The sequence below is a fragment of the Silurus meridionalis genome, chromosome 10 (assembly GCF_014805685.1).
Source record: "Silurus meridionalis isolate SWU-2019-XX chromosome 10, ASM1480568v1, whole genome shotgun sequence".
Lineage (NCBI taxonomy): Eukaryota > Metazoa > Chordata > Actinopteri > Siluriformes > Siluridae > Silurus > Silurus meridionalis.
This window is the reverse complement of record NC_060893.1, coordinates 4,603,349-4,629,953: the sequence shown is the minus strand read 5'-3', so window position 1 is coordinate 4,629,953 and position 26,605 is coordinate 4,603,349. Positions and strand designations below refer to the sequence as shown.

The 26,605-nt window shown below is 39.2% G+C and overlaps 1 protein-coding gene across 2 annotated transcripts in view; it reads right to left on the bottom strand.

Moving 5' to 3' along the window:
* fbln1 (fibulin 1) overlaps positions 1–12,462 on the bottom strand; it is a 40,329-nt gene extending 27,867 nt beyond the window's left edge. The window contains exons 1-11 of one of the 2 annotated variants that reach the window (XM_046860141.1): positions 12,446–12,462; positions 11,914–12,081; positions 9,308–9,419; positions 7,129–7,261; positions 5,795–5,930; positions 4,310–4,360; positions 3,661–3,756; positions 1,951–2,088; positions 1,646–1,783; positions 531–674; positions 192–317 (exon numbers count right to left, since the gene is read on the bottom strand). In XM_046860141.1, the coding sequence (XP_046716097.1) occupies positions 192–317; positions 531–674; positions 1,646–1,783; positions 1,951–2,088; positions 3,661–3,756; positions 4,310–4,360; positions 5,795–5,930; positions 7,129–7,261; positions 9,308–9,419; positions 11,914–11,968 (1,129 nt within the window). In that variant the 5' untranslated portion in view covers positions 11,969–12,081; positions 12,446–12,462. Of the gene's footprint in view, positions 1–191; positions 318–530; positions 675–1,645; positions 1,784–1,950; positions 2,089–3,660; positions 3,757–4,309; positions 4,361–5,794; positions 5,931–7,128; positions 7,262–9,307; positions 9,420–11,913; positions 12,402–12,445 lie in introns of those variants that run through there. The other variant, XM_046860142.1, reaches the window with a different exon arrangement.
* Between the last annotated feature and the right edge of the window lie 14,143 nt (positions 12,463–26,605).

Sequence of the window (26,605 nt, the reverse complement as noted above, 5' to 3'; positions counted from 1 at the left end):
TTCAGGTGCCAGGAAACTCAATTAGTGTTGCTTTGGAATGGAGCCAGAGCTGATTTAAAATTGAATTTGTTGTTTCAACAGAATGACCAAAATGAATTAAGTTAGTTCATCCAACACTTTTTTGGCAATGTAAGTACTGAAAAAGGAATCTGAATGGAAATGTAATTGATAATATTTAAGAGTACACTTACCCTCACAGGATTTGCTGACACTATTAAAGTTATAACCAGACTTGCATTCGCAGCGGTAAGAGCCCACAACATTGACGCAGCTGTGACCACCACACACATCATCCAGAGAATTACATTCATCAATATCTGCACGGAATATAAACAATCTTACTTGAATGTGCAGTTTGTGTTTGGATAACACAGACAGACAGACAGACAGACAGACAGACAGACAGACAGACAGACAGACAGACAGACAGACAGACAGACAGACAGACAGATAGATAGATAGATAGATAGATAGATAGATAGATAGATAGATAGATAGATAGATAATTAACATAAAAAGATTGATCTTACCTACACAGCGTGTGCCCTCAGTATTTAGGTGGTAGCCACGGCCACAGTTCATTGTGTTCCTGTGACATGTGTATGAGCCGAGAGTGTTCACACACGTCTGACCAGCTGGACATGGAGCTGCCACACTCAGACACTCATTAATATCTGAGGCACAACAAGGAATACATATAAGAAACATCATTTTGACAATTATGGTTAAGAATTTGTCAACATGGAACATGTTTGAATCTCATATTTGTAATAAAGGGAAAATCGAAAGCTACCACATATAAAGGCATCATCTATCTATCTATCTATCTATCTATCTATCTATCTATCTATCTATCTATCTATCTATCTATCTATCTATCTATCTATCTATCTATCTATCTATCTATCTATCTATCTAGCTAGCTATCTAGCTATCTATCTAGCTATCTATAGCTAGCTAGCTAGCTAGCGTGATTAATCGTAACTTAATCGCACATTTGTATTTGATCTCAATGTACCTTAAATGTATACTTTTTTACTCTAATCAACATAAGTATGGACAAATATTGATGCTTTATGCAAATGTTTTTATGTGTGAAACCAAACTTAACATAGAGCATAAAAACAAAATATTCTTGTAAATGTTTTAAAGACATTATGGTGTTTTAAATAGAAGATTTTTTGGTGGAGCTTTTTATTTATATATATATATATATATATATATATATATATATATATATATATATATATATATATATATATAAAGCTCCACTGAAAAATCGTTTTGTCGTGAATAAATGTGTGTTGCCTTAAAGGATTTAATTTTGTCTCTTTTATATGTATTTATTTATATTTTGAATAGAAATTGTCAAACAGAAATGCATTCATGTCGCAAAATTAGTGGCATTTTAATTAATGAGCACTAATAAGCTATTAATGTGTTATTATTGACAGCCCCAATATATATATATATATATATACATATATATATATATATATATATATATATATATATATATATATATATATATATATATATATATATATATTGCAAAATGTGTTGTATTCACATGAATAGTATCTAAAAAATTAACATTCTCTCATTCAAACTCTTTTAGAATGAGTGTACTGCAGTTGCTAATCACCAATGCAGCTGCCCAGAGCATCCTGGGTGAATCCCATGTTGCATTTCACCTTGGGCCTGCAACGGAACGACCCCGGCGTGTTCTGGCACTCAAACTCCACAGGACAGTTATGAGTTCCTGTCTCACACTCATCAATATCTAAAAAAACACAAAAAGATCAAAGTGGTTCAAGGCATTTTTCTAGTCATTCTTTCTCTGGAAGATGCAGAAAAAAAGAAGCTTGTTTTAACTTTCAAATCACTTTTCTTTAATCAACCTGAACACAAATCCAACAAGATGTAGCTTCTGACTGTTTGCTTAATCACCATTGCAGCTGTTATTGTCGGTGAGCTCATAGCCTGTGCCACAGCTGACCTCCCTCTGGCAGCGGTACGAGCCGCGGGTGTTAATACAGCGTTCACCAGGACGGCAGTGATGAGAGCCAATCAAACACTCGTTTATGTCTGCGAACAGGAAGCATGCGAGAGATTGTATGTGAGTGGGTCGGGATATGAGAAGAGAAAGACGAGGACAGGTCAAGATCTGTGAAGATAAAAAAACTTTCATGTATTTTTTCATATTCAAAATAACCTTAAGGCTGTGGTAGGCAGTCAGGACCAGTAAAGCCTTTTGTGCTGGCCTAAACACTATCAGAAGCACTGACCAATATTTACAACCTAAATTCTAATATTTGTTCCATGAACTTGTATTAATTTATTCCCAACCGTTTATTCTCTTCATTTCGTAGTGTTTTTCTTGGCTGCACTGCTTCCAGTGGATGTTAGATTGTTTGTCCAATCAGATTTTAGCCATGTCAATCTAATCTGCCCAGGGCCTTCAAAGTCTGTACTGCTGGCCTTTTTACCATAGTCTCTTTAAGAAATAGCTTTGTTTCTTTAACCAATCAGATTTCATATTCTCCTCACAGGGTTAGCTATCTGGCCCAGAATAGCATCAGCATTTTTTGTCCTCTGATTGGTTGGTCAGAGGTAAACTGTTACAGCCAAGTTCGACTGGCAAAACATGTGTGTAGCTCTGCACACATTAATACATCTGAGTTAGACTTTTTATTATGCCTACAGAGGAAGAGAAATTGATTTGGTCTCAGACATACTTAAAAATCAATTTTCAAGAAAAGCTAGACATCATGAGGTGGTCGGTCAACCCCGAAGCTAGCTAGCGTGTCTCAGCCCAGGAAAGAGTTTGTTCACCACTTCCAGACCAGTGAATACGAGCGGTACCACTGGATTACAGCCTCTGAGGAGCGGTGCAAATTATGAGTCTGTATCTCTGGTGAGTAGGTTGTATTTTATTTACATTTTAATGTTTTTGTCATGTTATTAGACTAATATTGATTCTGAACTGTAGGTGGCACAGTTGTGGTTGTAGTGTAGAGGTTTGGAGTCTTAACTGGGTTTCTTGCTTTAGTAAAATGGTGTTCACCCTCCATATGTGAAATACCTCTCTCTCTGTAATGCCACGCCTGGTTATATTGCGTTTTTGTAAAGTATTGATAATTTCTATAAGTGCAATGTGATAGTGATGGTATTAAGAGGTGGATTAAGTCGGGTAAGTCCTCACTGAAGGCCCAGGTATCAAACGCATGCCTTTAAGTATACATTATATAGACATAAGTTTGTGGACATGTGACAATTGCACACCATCCATCCTATTCACTAAAGCCAGCTACATGAAGATATGCTGGATTGGAGTGGAAGATCTCCTGCTATAAAGCCCTGATCTCAACCCTATTGAACACCTTTGGGGATGAACTGGAACACCAGACTTTTTCACCTCACCTACATCAGTACCTGACTTCACCAACAGCCTTGTGGCTGAATGAATACTCCATAACTATGCTCTGAAATTTTGTGCAACATCTTCCCAGAATAACTGAGATTATTATTAGAGCAAATGAGGATTAAATACACACATATGCATCTTACGGTCAGGTACAAACTTTTGTCTATTCAACATGTAAATCCAATAAATGTGTGTATGATATTAAGGTAAGAAATCTTTTCAATTTTTTCTACCTTCACAGTTTTTCCCATCGGGTTTGAGCTTATAGCCTGTAAAGCAGGTGCATGTGCTGTTTTCAATACAGCTTTGAGCACAGTTCCCAGGTCCAACTGCAAAACACACACACACACACACACACACACACACAATGTTAATATTTAATATAGTAAGAGCAACTTAATTGTGATAGAAGAGTAACTGCAAGAGTGAAAGGGAAAGTTTGAAGGATGGTGGTGAGACCTGCTGTGTTATATGGTTTAGTGACAGTGGCACTGACAAGAAGTCAGGAGGTGGAGCTTTAATTTTCATTAAGAGTGACGACGATGGACAGAATTAGAAACAAGTTTATTAGAGGGATGTAGGACGTTTTGGAGACAAGGTAAGGGAGGTGAGATTGAGATGGTTTGGACATGTGCAGAGGAGGGACATGGGGTATATCGGTAGGAGAATGCTGAGGATGGAGCCGCCAGGAAGGAGGTAAAGAGCAAGAGAAAGGAGAAGGTTTATGGATGTGTTGAGGAAAGACATGCAGGTAGTTCATTTAAAGGAAGCAGATATAGAGGACAGAGTGTCATGTAGACAGCGGAACCCTAATGAAAGCACCAGAAAGAAGAAGGAGAATAGAATGACTGATTGTTCCAGAGAGTTTTAGACATACTGTACCTTTGCATTGTTCACTCTGGGTTGATTGCTGATCACCAATTCCACTGACTTCTAGATATATAAGTACACAGATCAACATGAACATACCTTTGACTATGCTAAACAGGGAGATGTCCCAGAGTGAAACATTGTTTTAATAAAAAAAAATTCATAATAAACCTCATGTACAGTGCATACTGATGCCAGCCCACTAGAGGGTAGCAGAATCCTTACAAATAGAGCGCAGGTTAGTGTGGACGTGAAGCTGCATCTCTACAAATCAGACCATCACCAATTTTTGGATTATCTATCAACTAAGGCTACTTTTAAGGACATTTACAAAATGTATTGCATTTTTATTACTTATTTTAAATGGTTAACTAGAGCAGATATGCCAGACTTTAGGTCACAATGCTGCAAAAACAATGAAGTAAAAGTGGACCATCAAATGTTCTACATTTACAGCATTGGGCAGACGGTGTAATCCAGAGCAATTTATAATTATTCCTCATTTATACACCTGAGCAGTTGAGAGTTCAGAGCCTTGCACAAATGCCAAGGAGGAGAAGCTTAAATGGGCACGGATTTGAACTCACAACCTTCTGATCAAGACTTGACCAATGAGTTACCACTTAGCTTATTCTATATGTTCTATAAAATGCAGATTCTATCAATTATATAATACTCTATCTATCTATCTATCTATCTATCTATCTATCTATCTATCTATCTATCTATCTATCTATCTATACTGTATTGTATGAAATTGTAGCTAATTGGTTAAGGCATTGTATTTTGGTTTAAAAGGTCATGAATTTAAATCCCACGAGTAAAGCCCTTAACCCCATAGCTGCTCAGGTGTGTGAATGAGATACAGTACAGACCAAAAGTTTGGACACACCTTCTCATTCAAAGAGTTTTCTTTATTTTCATGACTATGAAAATTGTAGAGTCACACTGAAGGCATCAAGGGCTATTTGACCAAGAAGGAGAGTAATGGGGTGCTGCGCCAGATGACCTGGCCTCCACAGTCACCGGACCTGAACCCAATCGAGATGGTTTAGGGGTGAGCTGGACCGCAGAGTGAAGGCAAAAGGGCCAACAAGTGCCAAGCATCTCTCGGGGAACTCCTTCAAGACTGTTGGAAGACCATTTCAGGTGACTACCTCTTGAAGCTCATCAAGAGAATGCCAAGAGTGTGCAAAGCAGTAATCAAAGCAAAAGGTGGCTACTTTGAAGAACCTAGAATATGACTTATTTCAGTTGTTTCACACTTTTTTGTTATGTATATAATTCCATATATAATTCCACATGTGTTAATTCATAGTTTTGATGCCTTCAGTGTGAATCTACAATTTTCATAGTCATGAAAATAAAGAAAACTCTTTGAATGAGAAGGTGTGTCCAAACTTTTGGTCTGTACTGTAAATATAAATCGCTCTGGATAAGGGCCTCTCCAAAATGCCATAAATGTAAGTGTGTGAGTGCAGTGCAGTCTGTGCTAACCTGAAGAGTTGTCCTTACTCTCTGGTGAATTACAGCAGGACTGAAACACAGAGCCACACTGGGAGCTGAGATTTAAGTCACAAGTCAGACCCTGCTTCTGAGCCTCCCGACCGAGTAAACAGCACTCGCAACACACCTGCGGGAAAGAGCAGGAACACGCGATGAGCTTGAAAAATGAGGTTTTTTTTGTCTGGTGACATTACCCCAGGTTTTGTGCCAATATTCAATATTCAAATATTTATCTTCTTCTTCTTCTTCCTTCGGCTTCTCACATTAGGGGTCGCCACAGCGGATCATCCGTCTCCATACCCCCCTGTCGTCTACATCTGCCTCTTTCACCCCAACCACCCGCATTTCTTCCCTCACCACATCCATAAACCTCCTCTTTCGCCTTCCTCTTTTTCTCTCTCCTGGTGGCTCCATCCTCAGAATTCTCCTACCCGATATACCCCATGTCCCTCCTCTGCACATGTCCAAACCATCTCAATCTCGCCTCCCTAACCAAAACATTGTTCAGCTTTCATGCAACATTTGCTTTCATCCCACGGGCCTTAACCGAGTTTGATTTTTGGCCCTTTTGCATTAAAACTTCTGGGCACCTCTGCTGTAGGACGTTCACATCGGAGCTGTGTACCTTTTTGGTGCCTTAGGAGAGATTCCTAATGACCCCCCAAATGACTCTGCCCTCCCACCCACATGCTCCTTCCCCCACACCATACAAATCATTTGCAACCTCCTACAAAAAAATTTAACATTTTAATAGTTCAATAATTATTGAATTGAGTGGTTGCACCCTAGGTGGCGGCCTAGAGACTGTGCTGGCTCACATTCTGAAAAACAGGTTACAGATGATCTTCTCTTAATAACCTGGAAAAGCCACTTTTTTAAGATCTAAAACACAAACTGAAACAGATCGCGCAGTCAGTCATCGCTATGAAAATAAAATGTCAGGGTTAAGCAAAGGACAACTGCAATAAAAAGCACTCATCTTTCACTACCAGCTGAGTCCATTAAAAACACACCCTGTAATAGTAGAATGTTAGTTATTAATCACTTAATGTCTTAACACATTACTCCTGACAGGAGTTTATTGGCCTGGTGACAACTGTTGAAAGCAGGCTGACAGATTTAAATAAATATTCTGAAAACCCGGCACCTGCTGAACATTTAATGGCCTTCAGGCATGCGTTTTTTTCCCCACCAATTGTCAAGTACAAGATTGGAGGATTAAAAAAATAGCATGATGCATTCCATTTTGACAAATCTACTCAAGCTTCTGTCTGAGAAAGTCTGAGAAAGAAGAAACATGGAAAAAAAAAAATCTCATTTAGTACCTTAGCTGTCTTAGTCTCACAGGTGTTTCCAGATAGCAGATCATCACAGCTGCCCAGCTGTTTGGCCATAGTGATACCATTGTTACAAGTGATATCCTCCAGCACTGATGCACAACACTGTTCTTGGGCTATTCTGTAGAAATAACGTTAATATAAAAAAAGATATAATATCACTATAATATTATTATAAAATATAATAAAATATTTATATATAAAAACCCAGATGCTGTTTATGTGGTGATGTAAAATGTTGTGCTACGGACGTGATAGCTTAGTGTTTAAGGCATTGGACTTTGGATCTGAAAGTCATGAGTTAAAATCCCAGCCACACCAAGTTGCCACTTCTGGGCCCCTGAGCAAGGCCCTTAACCTTTAACTGCTCTGGATAAGGCTCTGGATAAGGGCTACTGCCAAATGCTGTAAATGGTCCAGTGAATGTAAGAATTGTGCTGCTCCATTATAAGCCAGCAAACACCTTTAATTATTTATTACTTTCAGTATACCTTTTGAAAGTGCTTCTCGAAAGAGTGGAACCGTTTAAATTTCCAGCATTTGGCAGATGCCCTTATCCAGAGCGACTGACAATTATATCATTAATATCATCACTTCCCCTACAATACACTTTCAAACAATGGATCATTTAATATAACTGTGCATTTTCTTTGAGTTGGCCCAGGAATGGTGAGCATGCACCATTTAAATTATAGCATGATTCTATAATTATAAAATTAATTCTATTATTTGAAGTAATTTTATATATTAAAGTTCGCCCGGTTAATTGGCACTGATAATCGATTGCTGGACCTATCGGCAATCGACAAAAATCCATACAGATAGTTTTTCCATGTTCCAGTCCGATGTCATTACGTGAGCGACCTCTAGAGGCGAATCACTGACAACATGATGTTTGGTTTTACAAATGAGACTGCACGCTGCACAGAGAGCGCTATTTTATATTTATCATTTATTAATAATATAATTATATTTGTTAATTTATATGTTCATATTGATTTCATTTAGCATATTTTCATGTTTCATGTTAAATAAAGTAAAATAAAGTTCAGTAGTATTTTATATGAGTGTTTTTTTGCTTTTATTTCTAGTATCCAATTTAAAAACATTATTAATTATTATTATAATTATTAATAAAAGATGCATAAATTAATCAGTTGACTAATCAGTTATCAGCAAGTAATATATATATATATATATATATATATATATATATATATATATATATATATATATATATATATATGCACACACACACACTAATTTACACTTATTACAGTGTAAAAAAAAAAGAAAAGTGTAATTGTCTTACATCATTTGCACTTCCCCCATTATTCACTGTTATAGTGCCTTTTAAGGACACAGACACTTTCCTGAATGTTTTATTTATTTATTTTTTTTTTTTGATGTCTGAAATAATCCGCAGATTTCCTGTTATTGCTCCCTGCACTTCTCCATCACTTCTCAATTTTTTCACCTCAGTGGAATTTCCTGAATTTGGAAATACCCCCTTGACCACCCCCAAACCCAAAACCCCGTCTCCTCACACACTCTCAAATTTGAACAAATTCTTGATTCACTAGCTTGCCAAAACAAACGCATTTGCCTTCTGAAAGGCCAGACAGAGTAACCCTTTTGGTTTGGAAACGAGCTAAATATTTGGCAGAACGTCTCCTAGTTGCACTGCTGTTCGTCTTGCTGCCGATCCCACGATACATCTAGAGTTCAGAAGAAGAAGCCTTCGACAAGAATCACCGAAGACTGCTTTTATGATTATGCAATTCCCAGAAGGCTACATAATGAAATGCAATAAATGGATTCATTGCCGTAATTGTATTTCCATTTCGTTTCCCAAATATTACTGCGCAAGCATTGCTCAACAGATGATGAATGTAGAACAACCTATGAGGATGGATTTTTTTTTTCTTTTTCAAACCACCGGACATGCAGCACTGCCAAATCCTACTGAGTGGTTTACTATGTAAAGTGACTAAGCAGAGATCTGGGAGAAAGACAGCGAAATTGTCCTGGCAATCAGTACACATGATCATATACTTTATAATATAACACTGCATTAAGAACCTCTATTTTAATAGAAATGATTAGCCATGGTATAGACATGCATGCTATTGTCTGAAAGGAGAACATTGACAAAACCTATTCGAACCTGCAGGTGGTAGATTCAGAAATGAGAGGGATGCGTGTGCAGTCCTGGGATTCTGTTGCTTTCTCTCTACCATCCTTACAGCAGTCATCCAGCGAGATTGGATCTGTGGTCTCTGTGGAACAGACAGGTACTCAGCTTTAAGTTATGCAAACAAAAAGCAGATTTTCTTTGGACCACTGTAGATCCACTGGACCGGATTTGCCACGACTTGCCCGGTATAAAGGATTTCAGAAGTATTACATATCATATAATCTGTGGTTCTCGTGTTAGATGATCGGGGCACAGTGAATTGTGTCTAGGTGGCTGATTTCCATGTGAAACCAAATGCTAAAATATATAGGCTGAATATAAGTAAATAATGCTATCTTTACTCTGCAGAAAGACCCTTGGGTTTGTGCATGATATCTTGTGTTGCAGGACGGTCTTAACTCAACTAATGTCAACTTGGGTTGTTATGATGCATTTTTCTCATATTGTTTTTATTAGTTTGGAATGTGTCTAAAAGATTTCACAAATGATTTTTCCTCAATGTTCAACTAATTCATTCCCCAGTCCCTAATGTTTCAAACTATTTTCTTATTAGTTTTGTGGCTGTGCTTCTGTGTCAGTTAGTATATTGTGACTTATTCTTCTAATCTATTTATATTTCCAATCCCTCACATGCTGTTAAACGCAAAAATAAATTAAAGACGTATTGATTGTGTGGGCGGTCAACAATGCACTGTCCGTTCTGCTACATTAAAGTTTAAAATATCTAAACAAGGTCTGGTCTTGTCATTTGGACAAATATATTCATTTCCCTGCGGTTTCCTTGATCAGCCAAACACCAAATACCTTTGGCATTCGAGTCATTTGGCCTCCCTTTTATTCTGGCTTTAGCAGGCAGCTCATTGCCAAGCTGGTTTTATGCACGATGATCCTTTTAAATAGAGAACGAATGCAGCTTGTTTTTTTTCCCAGGTTAGCTCAACGAAATATTTGCACAACATGGTTGAGGTACAAACAAGTCCTAGCTTTTCTAGAACTTTGGGTTATCCTTTCTTCATAGAATTAGTATGTTCTTTTGGTTTGCCAGTGTATTTTAAGTATCCATTGTGTATTTTAAGCCTCCAAAAACTGGCAGGTCACCCAGAAAAAACAATTTAGAGTACTCAAAAAAAGCAGATATCGAGAGAAAGGGATTGCTCAATACAGAAGATATACAAAGGCCAATTCTGGCTGCTGCAAAACAATAGAGTAACTGAGTGAGCTTGTTCTTTCCTCCAGCTGATAAAAGTATTAAAACCCCACCTACTACTAAGCCTTCGTTACTCAGCCTGTCAAAAAACGATTCCTCTTTACCTCTTACAACAATTCACACTTGTGTTCAGATACGAAGTTGTAAAAAAAAAAAAAGAAAGAAATATCTGTTGTTTTGTCAGTCTAGGCATTTCACCAAGCTACAACGGCTCTCGTAGAACTCCCTAATGCATTGTCGTCTTCTCTTAAACCCTGGATCTCGTCTTGGAACACACTGGCACTTTAACACGGAACACAAAAACACACAGCAGGCTTAATGAGTCTTGCTCCACAAGAGCCTAGGACTCTGTATGGGTTCTCCAAATGATCAAAGAACACATGATATAGAAGGGATAGACCTAGATAAAGGGGTGCTAGATAAAGCCTCCTGTGTTTCGTTTACAGCATTGATTAAGACCTGACGTAAAACTGCATGCGCCTGATGAATTGAAGTCCGTCACCCATTCGTGTGAGGACAGATGATGTCCTTGAATAGGAAAGTCCCAAATATTATTGTTCATTTCTAAACAAAAACATTGATGACGAAAGAATGGACGTCTCACTTTCAAAGCCTGATGATTCACATTGATGTTTAGACTCAAGTAGATTATATCAAAGGTTGAAATCAGAATGGCTCCTGTGTCTCAATTTTGGCATCTTTAAGTTTCCAATATCTCTTTTTTTTCAGGTTTTAAACATCAGAATGATATATAGTGTGTATAGTTTCAGACATGATCGGTAACCAGTGCGGATTTTTGGTACTAAACCTGTAATAAACAAATAGATAAATCACTGTTGGTGTTTTAAGCGGCGAAAAAGTTCCAGCATTGTGCAATTACGAGGCTCATGTAGAGGTTTCCAGACCTCTCTAATTTCAAATTTAATGCTATCCATTAATTATATCAACCAGTTGGGAGAGGAAATTCTTGTCTTTTATAATCTTTCGGGGAACACTTGCGTGACATTAGTGATAGTAAGGTTAGTACAGTTCTATTTGGGTTACAGATGACTAAAAGATGATATGGTTTAATATTAAGGTAAAGATCATATCAATATAAATAAGAGCATGAACATTATCATTTTTCAGTGCTCGGTATTGATTGGGGTGCTTTAAAAAAAAAAAGTGCTGAGTAATGTGTTTTAAAAAATCATATATTTTAATCTAAAGCTAGAAGAAATTGAGCTTGTTTTGAGGGCAAGTGCAAATGCATGCGCAAAAATAAAGCAAAAAAAGGGGTCGCTCCAAACAGGAATATTGTTTATTATTTTATTTCTGGTTACATTAGATGTAATATGAGCCGAATTCACTCCAAACAAAGGTGACTTACCTTGACTGCGGGTCGCACAGCACAAAGAGACGAGGATGAGCAGCAGGAGTGCCATTCTGACGCGCAATTTCTTTCTTCTTTTTTTTGTAAAGTCTCCCAAGGTTCTCAAGATACCTGAAGTCGTTTTCAGACGGAGTAGAAAGGGACCTGCATGTGGGGGTGTTAGATCTAAGAAAAGACTGCTGGTTACAAAATAGAAAAGAAAAAAAAAATAGTCCGTCCAATTAGTGCGTCTGTGAGGGGGCGGGTGAACCTCCCCAAGGCGCGCACAGTGTTTGGTCAAGTCTCAGTGGCGCATGAGATTTGACGCTGACTGCTCTCCAAACTTAGGACAGAAGGTCATGCCAGGTTACGCAAGAAGCTACCACAATCGACATACTGTCCATTAAAGGTGTTTACATGGACAAAAGAGCATGCGCGTCAGCAATTCATTCATGTCTGTCCTGTAAGAGTACCTGCCCTGAAGAGCCTGGAGTGGAAATATAAGCGCAAACAGCTGGAATGGGAATTTTTTTGGAAGGGGGGCGCTTACGTGAAACATCTGGATCGGTTTGCTGGGTGAGCTGTCTGCTGCGGTTTCGTCCAAGACGCTGCAATATGAGACACCCCACACACACACACAAACACACACACACACACACACACACACACACATTCAGCCACCCAAACACACACACACCAAAAAAATTGCGCAGAATTAAAAACTGAAGAATGGTTGCACTTTGAAATATTTATGGTGCTCCAGAGCGCAGACGGGACTTAACTTGGCTCGCGTCATTACGCACGCACGCATCGCGGCGATATTTCAAGCAGCCGACACTCGGCCCACTGGAGACACGAGTTGGTTTTATAGGGTCCTTCCAGACACTCGCAGACACTTCCGAGAACTTTTGGCTCCGTGGAACCAAATGGCTGCACTTTCACTCTTTGCTAGGCGAGCTCATGACGCTCAAAGGCGCACATCAAATCTGGGTCGAAAAGCTTGTTTCCTTTCTTACACGACTAATTTCCTGAAATTAGAAAATTCTGAGGAAAGGGAAGGAATGGGGGAGAAAAGAATAATGGTCAGGCAGCTCATGCCTTCAGTGCCAGTCGACGCTGTCTGTAGTTTTAATCATGGCTAGATCCAGAGATGTAAACCACCCTAATCATAGCCACATGTGCGCTCCAAAAAGAAGCCAGTCTGGAAGGTCACAACGTGTGTGTGTGTGTAAGAGAGAAAGATGTAATGCAACCAGCACACTCCTGGGCACTTACTCACTTTTTATCCTTTCTAATAAATCATCAATAGTCCACAAAAAGAGCTAGAATTAAAATAAAAAAATAAACTAACAATAAAACATTTTATTATGCTCTTCTTGCATGCAAAGATCAACTGATAATAATGATTGAAATGCAAAAATTCCACACGTCTGGATTCCCAACATTCGACAACATTGAGTTTTCTTTCTGGGGGAAAAAACTGTCCAAAAGTTCAAACATTCAAAGAAACCAAAGAAAACATCACCTACCAGATTACTTGATCTATTTCTTTATTTCTTGCTCAATATTTGATCAAGGATATATTAATATAACCTTTAAAAGCTTAATATTTTGGCATTTAAGTCATTTTTACAGTTAGACGCTGTAGAACGTATACAATATAATGATACGGAATATTTTCATCCTTTAAACTTTTTTAATGGCAGTGAAGGGAGTCAAGCACTTTTGTTTTGTTTGTCATTTATTCCAATATACAGTACAGACCAAAAGTTTGGACACACCTTCTCATTCAAAGAGTTTTCTTTATTTTCATGACTATGAAAATTGTAGAGTCACACTGAAGGCATCAAGGGCTATTTGACCAAGAAGGAGAGTGATGGGGTGCTGCGCCAGATGACCTGGCCTCCACAGTCACCGGACCTGAACCCAATCGAGATGGTTTAGGGGTGAGCTGGACCGCAGAGTGAAGGCAAAAGGGCCAACAAGTGCCAAGCATCTCTCGGGGAACTCCTTCAAGACTGTTGGAAGACCATTTCAGGTGACTACCTCTTGAAGCTCATCAAGAGAATGCCAAGAGTGTGCAAAGCAGTAATCAAAGCAAAAGGTGGCTACTTTGAAGAACCTAGATCTGCTCAACAGTTCTGGGTGTCCTTTGTTGTATTTTTCGTTTCATGATGCAGAAAATGTTTTTGAATGGTAAAAGGTCTAGACTGTAGGCAGGCCAGTTCAGCACCCGGACTCTTCTACTTTGAATTCATGATACTGTAATAGATGCAATATATCAAATATGCAAGACCTCCCGTGATGAAATCATTTGTTACCTGTATATAAGCATTGAGATTTGATGCAAATGTACAAGCTGCCCATTCGACAGGAAATAATGCACTCTCATCCAACATAGATGTGTTTTTTTTTACCTGAGCTCTGATAACACATCGGATGGTCCCTCTCCTCTTTAGTCCAGAGGACATGGTATCCGTGGTTTCCAAAAAGAAATTATTTAGATTTGTCTGACCACAGAACAGTTTTCCACTTTGCCTCAGTACATTTTAAATTTAACTTTGGCCCAAAGAGGATGGCAGCAGTTCTGGATCACGTTTACGCGTGCCTTCTTCCTTGCATTTGTGGATCACATGGCAAACTGTGTTCACTATGATTTCTTCAGGTGTTAATGAGCACATATAGTGATTTCCATTACAGAATTATGACTGTTTTAAATGCAGTGCATCTTTCTGACCTGCTGTCAATTAGCCTTATTAGTTGCAAAATGTTTTTGCAACTGTTTAATTTTAATAAAACTTACATCTCAAGACTTTTTTTGCTGTTTTGGGACAACTTTTTTTAAACGTGTTGCAGCCAGCAAATTCTGTTTAAACATTTGATATGTTTTTATGTTCTATTAGGAATAAAATATGTGTTTATGAGATTTGCAAATCATCGTATTCCGGTTTTATTGACATTTTACCCAACTTTTTTGGTTGTATATCCCACTTCTGAACTCTAATAATAAAAGTAATACAAACTTTTAGGGGAAAATGTTTTTTTTTTCCATTACTTTTGTCGTCTTCTGTCTAAAATGTTGTACGTGTGAGGTAAAGGCTGACCGCAGACAACAGTTCTCTTACAAGGCTGTTAAAAGTCTCATAAAATGACCGGTAATCAAGAGCAGACTTCAAGTGTAGCTTTCTGACTTGATATCTAACTTTTTAGAACCTGGAATTTATGCATCTGACTCTCAGTCTGAATGTTCTACATGCTTTCTCTTTCTTTCTTTTTCACTCTCCTCTCCCTATCCCCTTTTTCTTCAGGGCTTTAACAAGAAACAGCAGAAAGCAATCTTACCGCTGTCAGGCAAAGGAAATTACCGGTGCAGAGGGCATTTTAAATGACCATAATCTTCCAGAGGGCACTGATTTTCTTTTGAACTCAAAGGAGCTCCATCCTGTCACGAGCGTGTTACTCAGCAGTGGGCCACTAACGACGAGCATCCTTTCCGAGTGGCCCCTAATAAGGGCCTTTACCCACCGATGCCTGAATTAAAGCCTCGTAGACTTACAGTACACAACTGTCTCATGTTTCCTACTCTTTATTATTAAAGAGTTTATTTTAAAAAGAAATCATATCATTGTGTAATTAGTATGATGGTCAAACTGCATCTACAATGAAAATCTGGGTTGGTTTTTTTTGGAGATTAATCTGTAATCTATAGATTATAAAAAATGACAAATAATTAAATCATTTAAATAATAGCTACATGTAATACTGAAAGGTATGGCATAGATATTATGATTATATAAGTTATTGAAATGTCACAACATACTAAAAGTATAGTACAAGCATTAGCAATTATTATTTACCATTTTTATTATTATTTAATTGCAGTAGTAATTATCGTTTTTGGGACACATGCATGTTTGTTTTGTTTCATTTCGTTTCAAACTAGCTAATTTAATGGTATTGAAGATTTACTTATAAGATCTATAAATGTACAGATGTTAAACTTTATTTCTACTGAAAAATCCTCCTTTAGCATGAATAACAGCTTTACACACTGCTGTTTCTCCAAGCATTCAGCTAAAACATTTTGCCATGCCTCTTGTAAAACTCACTAAGGGTGGTCTTCAGTTATCCAGTTCATCCCAGAATAGTTCAATAGGATTTAAGTGCTGTAACGGAGCTTAGATGTACGCTTAGGGTAATTGCGTTGGAGTATTGTGACGTTGGTTCCAATGAGCCGCAGTCCAGATGGAATTGCATGGTGTTGAAGTATGGAATGGTAACCATGTTGGTTGAGAAGTCCTTTCACTTTCCGGGAAATAAGTCTCCAAATTCCCTGAAAACCATTAAGCTTCCACCTCCATGTTTCACTGTCTGCTCTTCTGTTAGAGACAAAAATGTCACATTTGGACTCCACAGAACTTTCTTCCAGTCAGTCACTATTCAACTCTTGTTTGTTTTTGCCTTTTACCTGTTGTATCTAAATAAAAGGATCATGCATGTGTCTCGAAAACAATTTTCCAAACTTTTCACAGGCACTGCATGCACTGCATCTTGGTATATAAAATCATAATATCCAGTTTAATCTAATATATACAATTATTTAATGGTAAAGGTTTCCCAGGTGAGTAAATATCCCTGACTGTCAAAGACAAGACCCATTTGGTAATAATTAAACTAGGACAGCACCATGATCCATCTCTTTCTGTCTGCTCTTATATTATGATTCCTTCAAATCAGTCACTTATTCATTCATAAATTATGTTACTCTTATGATGGTGGTAGTGGAAAAGTCCAAAAATGGCTAAATATTCAGCTTTTAATCATCATAGCAAACCATTGGTCAGAAAAACAAGTAAGAAATTGATAAATAAATGAAGTAATGGATTCGTTAACAGTTTTTCACTTTGATTTCTTCTCACATTTAAGTCTTGTGTGGAAACCACATCTAAAACTACACTGGCTGGTTATTTTATCATTTTATATATTGTTATAGCTATATTAAAGACCACAAGTATATATGATTTTTTTTCCTCTAAATGTAACAATGCAGACAAAGACTAATTTTAATGTCTCATCGTCCTCACATTCAAAAACGCAGTACCTACCTCATAGCTTTAACTGCAGAGTTACTCCTGCCAAAAGCACAGACACTTCCTGTATTTGGCAGGAGTAACACTGCAGTTAAGGCTTTGAGGTAGTAAATCCAACATTGCAAGTTCACATCCCAGGACTGCCAGACAATTGTTCTCGAATCAGACGACTATTCCTCAACTGCATATATATTATTTTGTAAATCAATTGGGATAAAAATAAATCACTTTGAATCGAAAATTAAAATGCATTTGCTCAATAGTGAGTCCAATATCACTAGTTCGAGAAATGTAATTTTATAAAGGACTATATTCTAATCCATATTAAAAGATACAGCAGAGAACAGAGATTTTCCGAATAATTAAATACATATTAGGAATCTAGAGATTTGAGCAAATCTGGGCTGTTTCTTTCAGCAACACAGAGGTGCTTTAAGGGGATTTTATTCTATAAAATACAGTATGTGCCATGTTTAGGGTAAGAAATAAGGTATAGAAAGCCTCAGAATCAGTGGTGGATAAAGTACACAAACCATATTCAGGAGTTAAAGTAGAGATACACTCGGTATAATATTATTCCAGTACAGTGCTCCCTTTAACTTTCACTTAAGTAAAAGTACAAAAGTATTTGCATTTAAAAGAACATAAGTATCCAAAGTACTATGATTTGTTATGACTATAATCATAACCCTTTATAACCCTTTATCATTTCTGGCACAAGACTCTTTGCTTAATCAACTGAATTTATGTGCAAAGTCTCTAATGTTTTTCTCAATGCATCAATAGAATGCATCTATCAATAGAAAGATATTAATGAGTTAAACACTGATCGATATCTATTCAAATTATCATGAGCCCAGAAACTTGTTATCAAATTCTTAAGAAAACCGTGCAAATAAGGCCACGGGTGTTTTGGCAAATTCAAGTCAGGAGTTTCTTCAATCTTTTATTCCTTTCTAAATATTCAGTTTGACTTTGAAATGTAGTGAAAGTCGCCCCAAACGGAAATACTTACAGATACAGATACGCAAAAAGTACAGTAACGAATTACATTACCTTACATTTTATATATCAGTTTCTAGACCATCAAATAATTTTCTGCATTTTCCTCTCAATAAATAAATACATATAGGGCTTTGTTCCAAATGAAATGTGTTTAAAGCGAAAGACTGACGTATTGCAGAGATTGTTTGACTCGGACTTTGAAATGTGAAGCATAAGCTACAACAGCTTGTTTGAATCAGTATACTGCCAATGAGCTCATGTACTCGTTTGTTCTTAAATCCAAACACCAGAATGTTCTACATTGTTCCTTATCCACAGTAAAACAAAAAGTCTGCACAATCCAGACCAAAACACGTCAGACTGAGACTCAAGCAACCCTAAGAGCCTTTACAACTGGGAGGAAGCCTAGACTAAACAACTTCATCAAGTACATGTCAAGATGTCAGCACACACTCCTCTTTGCTAATGCACATGGCCCACTACGTTTACACTGTACTTTCTTTAGGTTTTGCAAGTGTCTAGTTACTGACCTTCACAATCTTAGATGCATTGTGCCCAAGATTTGGATGGTTTGCAGGTCCATTTGGGACAGATCCATTTGCTGTCAGTCCCTGCTATAAATCCCATCTGGTTCTTTCACCAAAACACACATTTCCTCACCTGTGACAAGACTCCTGGGGAGATATATGCAGCTCATATGGAGGGTTGTAAACCTCCTGGGGGCAAAGGATCCCAGGATACAAAACAAGTGATTAAAAGCATGAGGCATGAATGGACACGCATGGGGTTACCTTTTCCATTTGTAGCAGAAGCTGGTTCAAAAAACAGGATGAGATGTGAGAAGGAGAAAGATTTTTCAAGCTGATCTGTCCAGCTGTAGTGTTTTTCACCAAATGGCCAAAGATAAGATTTTTTTGTGTTTTTCTTTACCATTTACCATGTTGTGACACTGTAATGTTGAAATGGTGAATTATCAATGAGGGGCGGGCAGTCCTGCTGGAAAATCTGGTTTTTACCAGATTAATTTGAGGACTGTTCATGTTGACCAGCCGGCCTTGTATATTTAGAGCTGGTTGAAGTGGTATTTCAACTTGGGGATGTGAGCTTTAAGATATATAGCTATAAAGAGTAAAGCTAAAGCAGTGTTTTACTTGTTACAAGAACATAACAGCAATTCTTACTTTGCATATTCCAGTAATGTTGGGAAACTCAGGTCAGAGTGCAGAGTCAGCCATGGTACAGCACCGAGCACAAAGAGTCAATGGTCTTTTGCAGGAGCCCAAAAGGGGCAGATTGGCAATACTGGGGCTTGAACCACCAATCTGCCGATCAGCAACCCAGTGCTTTAACCAGTGAGCTACCACCACTTTCAAAGCTGGTGAAAGCATGATTAAACTATTTAAGGGAGTTAGATAATGCACAGCTTAACTGGTGGACCAGCATTGTGATGCTAAAAGCAGGGCTGAAATAATGGAACAGCTTAATATAGATTAATAATTTAGAGAAGAATGAAGTAGACTTTCCTAAAAAAGTAAATGTCAAAACTTTATACTTAAGTATTGACTTAAGTATCAAAAGTAAAAGCACTGATCTCTGAGAACTACAGATGTTCTTTAAATTACGATGTCGAATTAAGATCTTACAGTACGATGACGATATCGATATAAATGTTGTTTTTCTATATTTAAATTTTTATGCACCATTAAAATTTTCTTATAATACATTGGGTTGCTAGCAGGATGTACGCATCTCCCGCCTTCAGTTCTCTCGTTGTTGAAGCGCATATTTTTTTTTTATGTTTTTTTTTTTCTATGGTGGGAATTTTAAAGGTCAATTTTAGTTATTGTCTCTCTCCTTTTTATCAACATTGCTGGACGTTGAAACAGAGCGTGTCCAGCTCTGCCCTCCACTCACGAACCGCCGCTTATGCACTATTATTCACTGTTGTCAGGAATGGAGGAGGGTTGAATGCCTGGAGCCTGACAGGTGGTGGGATGAGAGAGGGCATCTTGGGGATGTAACCCACGCTAAAGTGCAGGAAGGCACTGGTCATGCCTAGAGTAAACTCCAGGAAAGAGGGGGCCACAGAAAGGGCCTGTAAATCACCTACTCTCCTTAGAGAGCAGATGACCAGCAAGAAAGTCTCAGCCAAGGCTCGAAGGGGGCTCATATAGAGCCTCCAACATTATGGCCAGGTCCCAACCAGACACTCTGGGACGCAGCGGAGGCTTCAGCCTCCAGGTGCCACAGAGAAAATGCGTCAGGAATGGGTCTCTGCCCAGTGAATGCCCGGACACTGGGGCGTGATACGCCAAAACAGCGGACGCGTAGACTTTAATGGTGGACGGAGCCAACCCTTTTGCAAACTGCTCCTGCAGAAACTCCAGCACTAAACCAACCAGACAGTGAATTGGGTCCTGTTGGTGCCGAGTGCACCATGCAGTGAACAGATGCCATCTCGTGGCATACGACCTCCTTAGGGAGGGAGCTCTGGTGGAGAACCATAGGGCTTTAGCCGAAATCTCCAAAAATGCTTAACCACCTGGGGATGGAGGCGCCACTCCCCGGGCTTGGACCCCTGTCTCGACAGGGTGTCTGCTGCCTCATTTAAGTGGCCCGGGATATAAGCTGCTCTGAAGGAGAGGAGCATCCCCTGGGCCCACAGGAGGATCTGGAGCACCAGCCTGTATGTTGGTGCGAACGCAGACCCCCCCTGGTGGTTGATATACGAGACCACCAAGGTGTTGCCCGAGGAGGAAGTGCTTCAAAGCCAGAAGCACGGCCAGCATTTCAAGGCACTTGATGTGCCACCTCAGATGGACACTGTCCTATATGTCCTATACCTTGTGCATAGTGGCCACTCATGACCGGTCCCCATCCCGTGAAAGATGAGGTGGCACTTGATGTGCCACCTCAGATGTGCCACCTCATGTGCCACCTCAGATGGACACTGTCCTATATGTCCTATACCTTGTGCATAGTGGCCACTCATGACCGGTCCCCATCCCGTGAAAGATGCATCTGTCGTAAGCACAATGCAATGACCAGGAACTCCCAACACCAGGCCTTGGAGTAGAAACGAAGGATCTTTTAATGCATCTAAGGCACGTAGACTTCGCCGTGTGAGCTTGATCATGTGGAGGAGATTTCCCCTCCGTCCCTGAAGTGGCTGGAAAGAAACGGGCACCGAGAAACTGGTGCTACACGCCTCTCGGTCATTCCCTTCACAGGTCAGGTCAGGACCTTTTTGGCCGAAGCCCTCTTCCTGAAGATGACAGTCCTCAGATCTGTCACCTTACGGGGCTTTGAGACAGGGTGCAAAGGGGGAGAGCACAACATGACGCTCTGTCTCTGCACTGCGGTACAAGCAGCCCCATGAGAGCAGCATGGGAAATACCGTTGGAACACAGCAGATTGTCTCTTGGACTCCTGGACTTCTGTTGACTACCGAATCAACGGCATCACCAAACAGGCCCGAAGGAGAGAGTGGGGCGTTCAGCAGCACAACCTTGTCCCTGTCTGGTATTTCAGACAGGGTAAGCCAGAGATGTCTCTCAATGGCTATTAAGGCGGCCTTAGACCGGCCGATGGCTCGGCTTGGTATACCTGCAGTACCGACATGGTGTGCAAACATCCAGCGGCCTGACCTGCTGAGGCGTAAGCCTTACCCACCAGCGCTGAGGTAGTGCACAGGGGCTTGGTGGGCAATGTCGGGGGTTTTAGGAAAGATGCCACAGCCGGGGAGAGATAGCATGCGTCTCTTCAACCCATGGTATGACACTATAGCCCTAATCCATAAACCCAGAGACGTTGGAATAAACCACGGTCTTGGGGCTGAAGGGGCGGGACTAGAAAGGTGTGCAGGTCAGAGCAAAAGGGTTGCGCGCTCTTGTAATGGGGGGAAGACATCGCCGAGAGGTGTTCCCCCGAAGCCGAAGGAGGACAAGCCTATCTTCAAACCTTCTACAAGAGCGCTGCTCTGAGTCAGCAAGAGCAGGATCCGAACCACGGGGAGTGGGGGCGTTCTCCTCAAAGAGTGCCCACCAGGAGCGGAGCAGCCGCATAGGCATGCGAGTGCAGTGAAATCGCATGCTCCGCTTCTAAACAAGCCACACACAAGCTGTGTGTATCCCTTCCCGAAATTAAACGAGGATACTCCAGAAAGAAGCAAGCAAGGCCACCCATTTTGTCTTTATGCTTTCAAAGGATCAACTTAAGTTAAATTAAACTTAATAAAACTCAGTTTACCCCTTTTGTTTTGACCTCCTGACTCTTTATAATGAAACCAGACACTTTATAATTTTGCAAGTAAAATTAGTAAAATCTGATCTTTAAATGACATTTACTTTGAATTATTGATGACCAGTTAAAAGTGATTTCTCAGTGGTTACTGTGTTAACCTTTAGTTTTAGAAAGTCATTAACCCAAATCGCTATACTTTTATTATTTAGAAAGTGATTAATACAAAATAAGCAATATTTTCTATTTAGATTGATTTCTCCTCGCTAAACTGTTTCTCGAGCGTGTTCTCTCAGTACCACTGCTGCTAAGTGAATATGACGTATCGCATGGCTACGGAGACCGAGACATGTCCTGAAAGTCACATAGAATACAGATTAAGATGGCTATTAATGTGTCTAACATCCAGCAGCTCCGTGACATCATTATGAAGGAGTGGAAGAGAATTCAAGCAACAACCTGTGCAGCTGTGGTGAATTTCATGCCCAGGAGGATTAAGGCAGTGCTACATAAAAATAGTGCTCACACAAAATATGGACAATTTGGACACAGATTTGACATGTTCCTTTCTTGTTGCCAGTTATTTATAAAATGGCTGTATGTTGAGTTATTTTCAGATTAGAGTAAATCTGTACTGCTATAAAGCTGCATATTAACTACTCTAAAATATATCCAAGTTTCATTTCTATAGTATTGTGCTTTCAAAGGATATACTGAAATGGTTGCTGAAATGTGAGGGATGCACTTACTTTTGTGAGATACTGTATATACAGTACATATTTTGTATGAAATAAGAATATGTCACTTTTCATGTGAATTGTGTTTCTTTGTGGCCAATGATTTGTTGTCAAGCCCATAAACAAAAATCTATATTCTGCCATTTTTTGTAATTTTTTTGGATCAACAGCATTCACCATGCTTTGAACCATTCCACATGGTGACAGATACATGACAGATCTGCATGAATTATTGTATATTACTAAATAATTAACCCAGGGCAGTATTTTGCATTGCTGCATGGTGCTTGTGTAATTATAGTATTGCAACCTTGTCGGTGTGCCTGTTTGTGTTTTGTGGTACAGGTAAGTTAAAGTTCAACCCAAAGTTAGCTTGCAAACCTCTGTGTACTTTAAACTCACTAAGGACCACTTTCCGACTTGTGTTATGCTCGTGTCTGGAACTGAAGTAAAAATGTCTGTGTATTATAATTGTTTTTATTTGATATTATTTATAAGACCCACTTTAACATCTTTTAAACCACCATTTAGCTCTGTAATAACATGCTTAGGGCTATAATTAACAGTAAGCTTTGGTCAGATTGTTATGTCTGTGATTTTAATAAAAGGAGACAGACAGTCTTCTTCAGATGTGGCCAAGTCTTGGCTGTTGACCAACCACTGAAGTGAGAAACAGCATGAAACTGCAAAATGAAGGGGCAAAACAGAATTTCAAAATCCTCGTGTTCTTTCATGTATTCTGAAAACCACAAATTATAACAATCGCTTTTGACAAATCCTCGACGGAATTTGGGTACAGCACAGCTTTTAGGTCACAACAAAACCAAAAATGTGATTCATTTATTTTACATTGATTTATGAAAATGCAATTCCACATGTGAAAATAAGTGGAAGAAAAACAGTTCTAAATGTAGCAATAATGTCTTTATATGCTTTATGTTTAATTCCTGATCAATCTTTTATTGGACTTTATTGGGAAGGTTTTATGCTTGCAAACCCTTTGCTTCCTGTGTTGCTTTCTACTTCCTGGATTTCACACTTGCCTGTATTTTCATGTCAGTATTATCTGTTTAATGTTGTCTGGCACTGATATGACTAGCAATGGGCATATCAATCCTGAAGTAGTAATACTTTTGATACTGGTGCTCAATTCTTATATTAAATGTATTAATCCATACAGAAATAATTAAAAAATGAGTGTGATATTGCATTTTAAATATTTAACTTGAACAGGAACTGTTCTTCTGCCTCCTTTTAACGTATGAACAAACCTGCATTCTGTCGGTCATTATATCATGTGTGCTCTGTGAGCAAATTCAAGGAATAAACAGGTTCAATGAGAAACTTCTTCCTTTACAAATACCTATAAAGTGAGACAAAAATTTGTGTAGATTTTGTGTCTGAAACAAAAGAGAAATCCAGTCTGTTGAAATGTATTTATTATTAATAATGATGGCTTTCAAAACTCCTCATATTGGTATCATTACAATTTAATTCAATTCATCTTTATTTGTATAGCGCTTTTAACAATGAACATTGTCTCAAAGCAGCTTTACACAGATAATGTGGTGATAAAAAAATGTATGTGTTCTTTATAAGTAAGTTTGTCCGGTGGCGACTGCGGCAAGGAAAAACTCCCCGAGATGGCATAAGGAAGAAACCTTGAGAGGAACCAGACTCAAGAGGGAAACCATCCTCATCTGGTATCATACCCACATCGACAATACTATTTAAAACTACTTGGAATTTGATCGAAAAGAGAAAATTCCCATCCCTATTTATGACCCTAGTTATGACACCTGTAACCCAGCCGTTAGAATTGCACAAGCCAGTGCACTCTTAGTGCAAGTCAAATATGCGATCACCCCAGGTATTGTTAGCCAACAGGGTACTGGTGGAAATTGAGATAATGTTGGCCAAAAGAGAGAAGAAGAGGAGGGAGACATCTACAGAGACAGCAGGGAAAGGAGTAGTGTAGGAGAGTGGAGGTTTGGGTGGGCATGTTAAATACTATGACTGGTAAAGGGAGAGAGGTAGCTGATATGATGGAGAGGAGAAAGGTAGATATGTTGTGTGTTCAGGAGACCAAGTGGAAGGGGAGTAAGGCCAGGAACATTGGAGGGGGTTTGAACTGTTCTATCATGGTGTGGATGGAAAGAGAAATGGTGTAGGGGTGATTCTGAAGGAAGAGTACAGTAAGAGTGTAGTGGAGGTAAAGAGAGTTTCTGATAAGGTGATGAATGTGAAGCTGGAAAATGAAGGGGTGGTGATAAATGTCATCACAAGTGGGTTGTAAGATGGAGGAGAAGGAATTTCTAGGAATGAATGGTGATTGGGGCAGTATCCAATGGCAATGTTGGTGAAGGTTAACATGAAGTTGATCAGCCACACCATGAAGTTATGGGAAAGAGTAGTGGAAGCCAAGCTGAGGGAAGAGACGACCATCTGTAAGCAACAGTATGGTTTCATGCCAAGGAAGAGCTTTACAGATGCATAATTTGCTGTGAGAATATTGATCGAGAAGTATAGAGAAGGTCAAAAAGAGTTGCATTGTGTGTTTGGGGATTTAGAGAAAGCGTATGACATGGTGCTGAGAAAGGAGTTGTGGTATTGTATGAGGAAGTCTGGTGTGGCATGTATAAGGACAGTGTGACAGCAGTGAAGTGTGCAGTAGGAATGACAGACTGGTTCAAAAAGGAGGTTGGACTGCATCAAGGATCGGCTCTGAGCCCTTTCCTGTTTCCATGGACTATGATGTTTGCGTATTATATTGTGATTTGTGGTGAGAGTAGGGAGCAGCTGGAGAAGAGCCTGGATAGGTGGAAGTATGCGCTGGAGAGAAGGGGAACAAAAGTCAGTAGGAGTAAGACAGAGTACATGTGTGTGAATGAGAGGGAGGAGTGGAGTGGTGTGGTTGTAGGAAGAAGAGGTGGAGTACCTGGTGTCAACTGTGCAAAGTAATGGAAAGTGTGTCAGAGAAGTGAAGAAAAGAGTGCAGGCAGGGTGGAGTGGGTGGAGAAGAGTGATAGCAGGAGTGATTTGTGAAAGAAGAGTATCTGCAAGAGTGAAAGGGAAAGTTTATAGGACCGTGGTGAAACTTGTGATGTTGTATGATTTAGAGATAGTGGCATTTAATAAAAGACAGGAGGTGGAGCTGGAGGTATCAGAGCTGAAGATGTTAAGATTATAATTGGGAGTAACAAGGATGGACAGGATTAGAAATTAGTTTATTAATAGGACAGCAAATGTAGGACGTTTTTGGGGACAAAGTGAAAGAGGCCCGATTGAGATGGTTTGGTTATGTGCAGAGGAGGGACATGGGGTATATCAGTTGAAGAATGCTGAGGATGGAGCCACCAGGAAGGAGGAAAAGTGGAAGGACAAAGAGGGGTTTATGGATGTGGTGAGGGAAGACATGCAGGTAGTTTGTTAGAAAGAGGCAGATTTAAAAGACAGAATAGTATGGAGACTTTTGATCGGCTGTGGCGACCCCTAATGAGAGCAACCAAAAGAAGTAGTTATGACACCTTTAAAAGAATTGGACAATTATTATATATTATTTCTGCAACTATAAAACAACTTTTTTTGGCTAGGTAAAGATGGCATCAAATTTGTCCACATAAAATTCGATTTCACAAT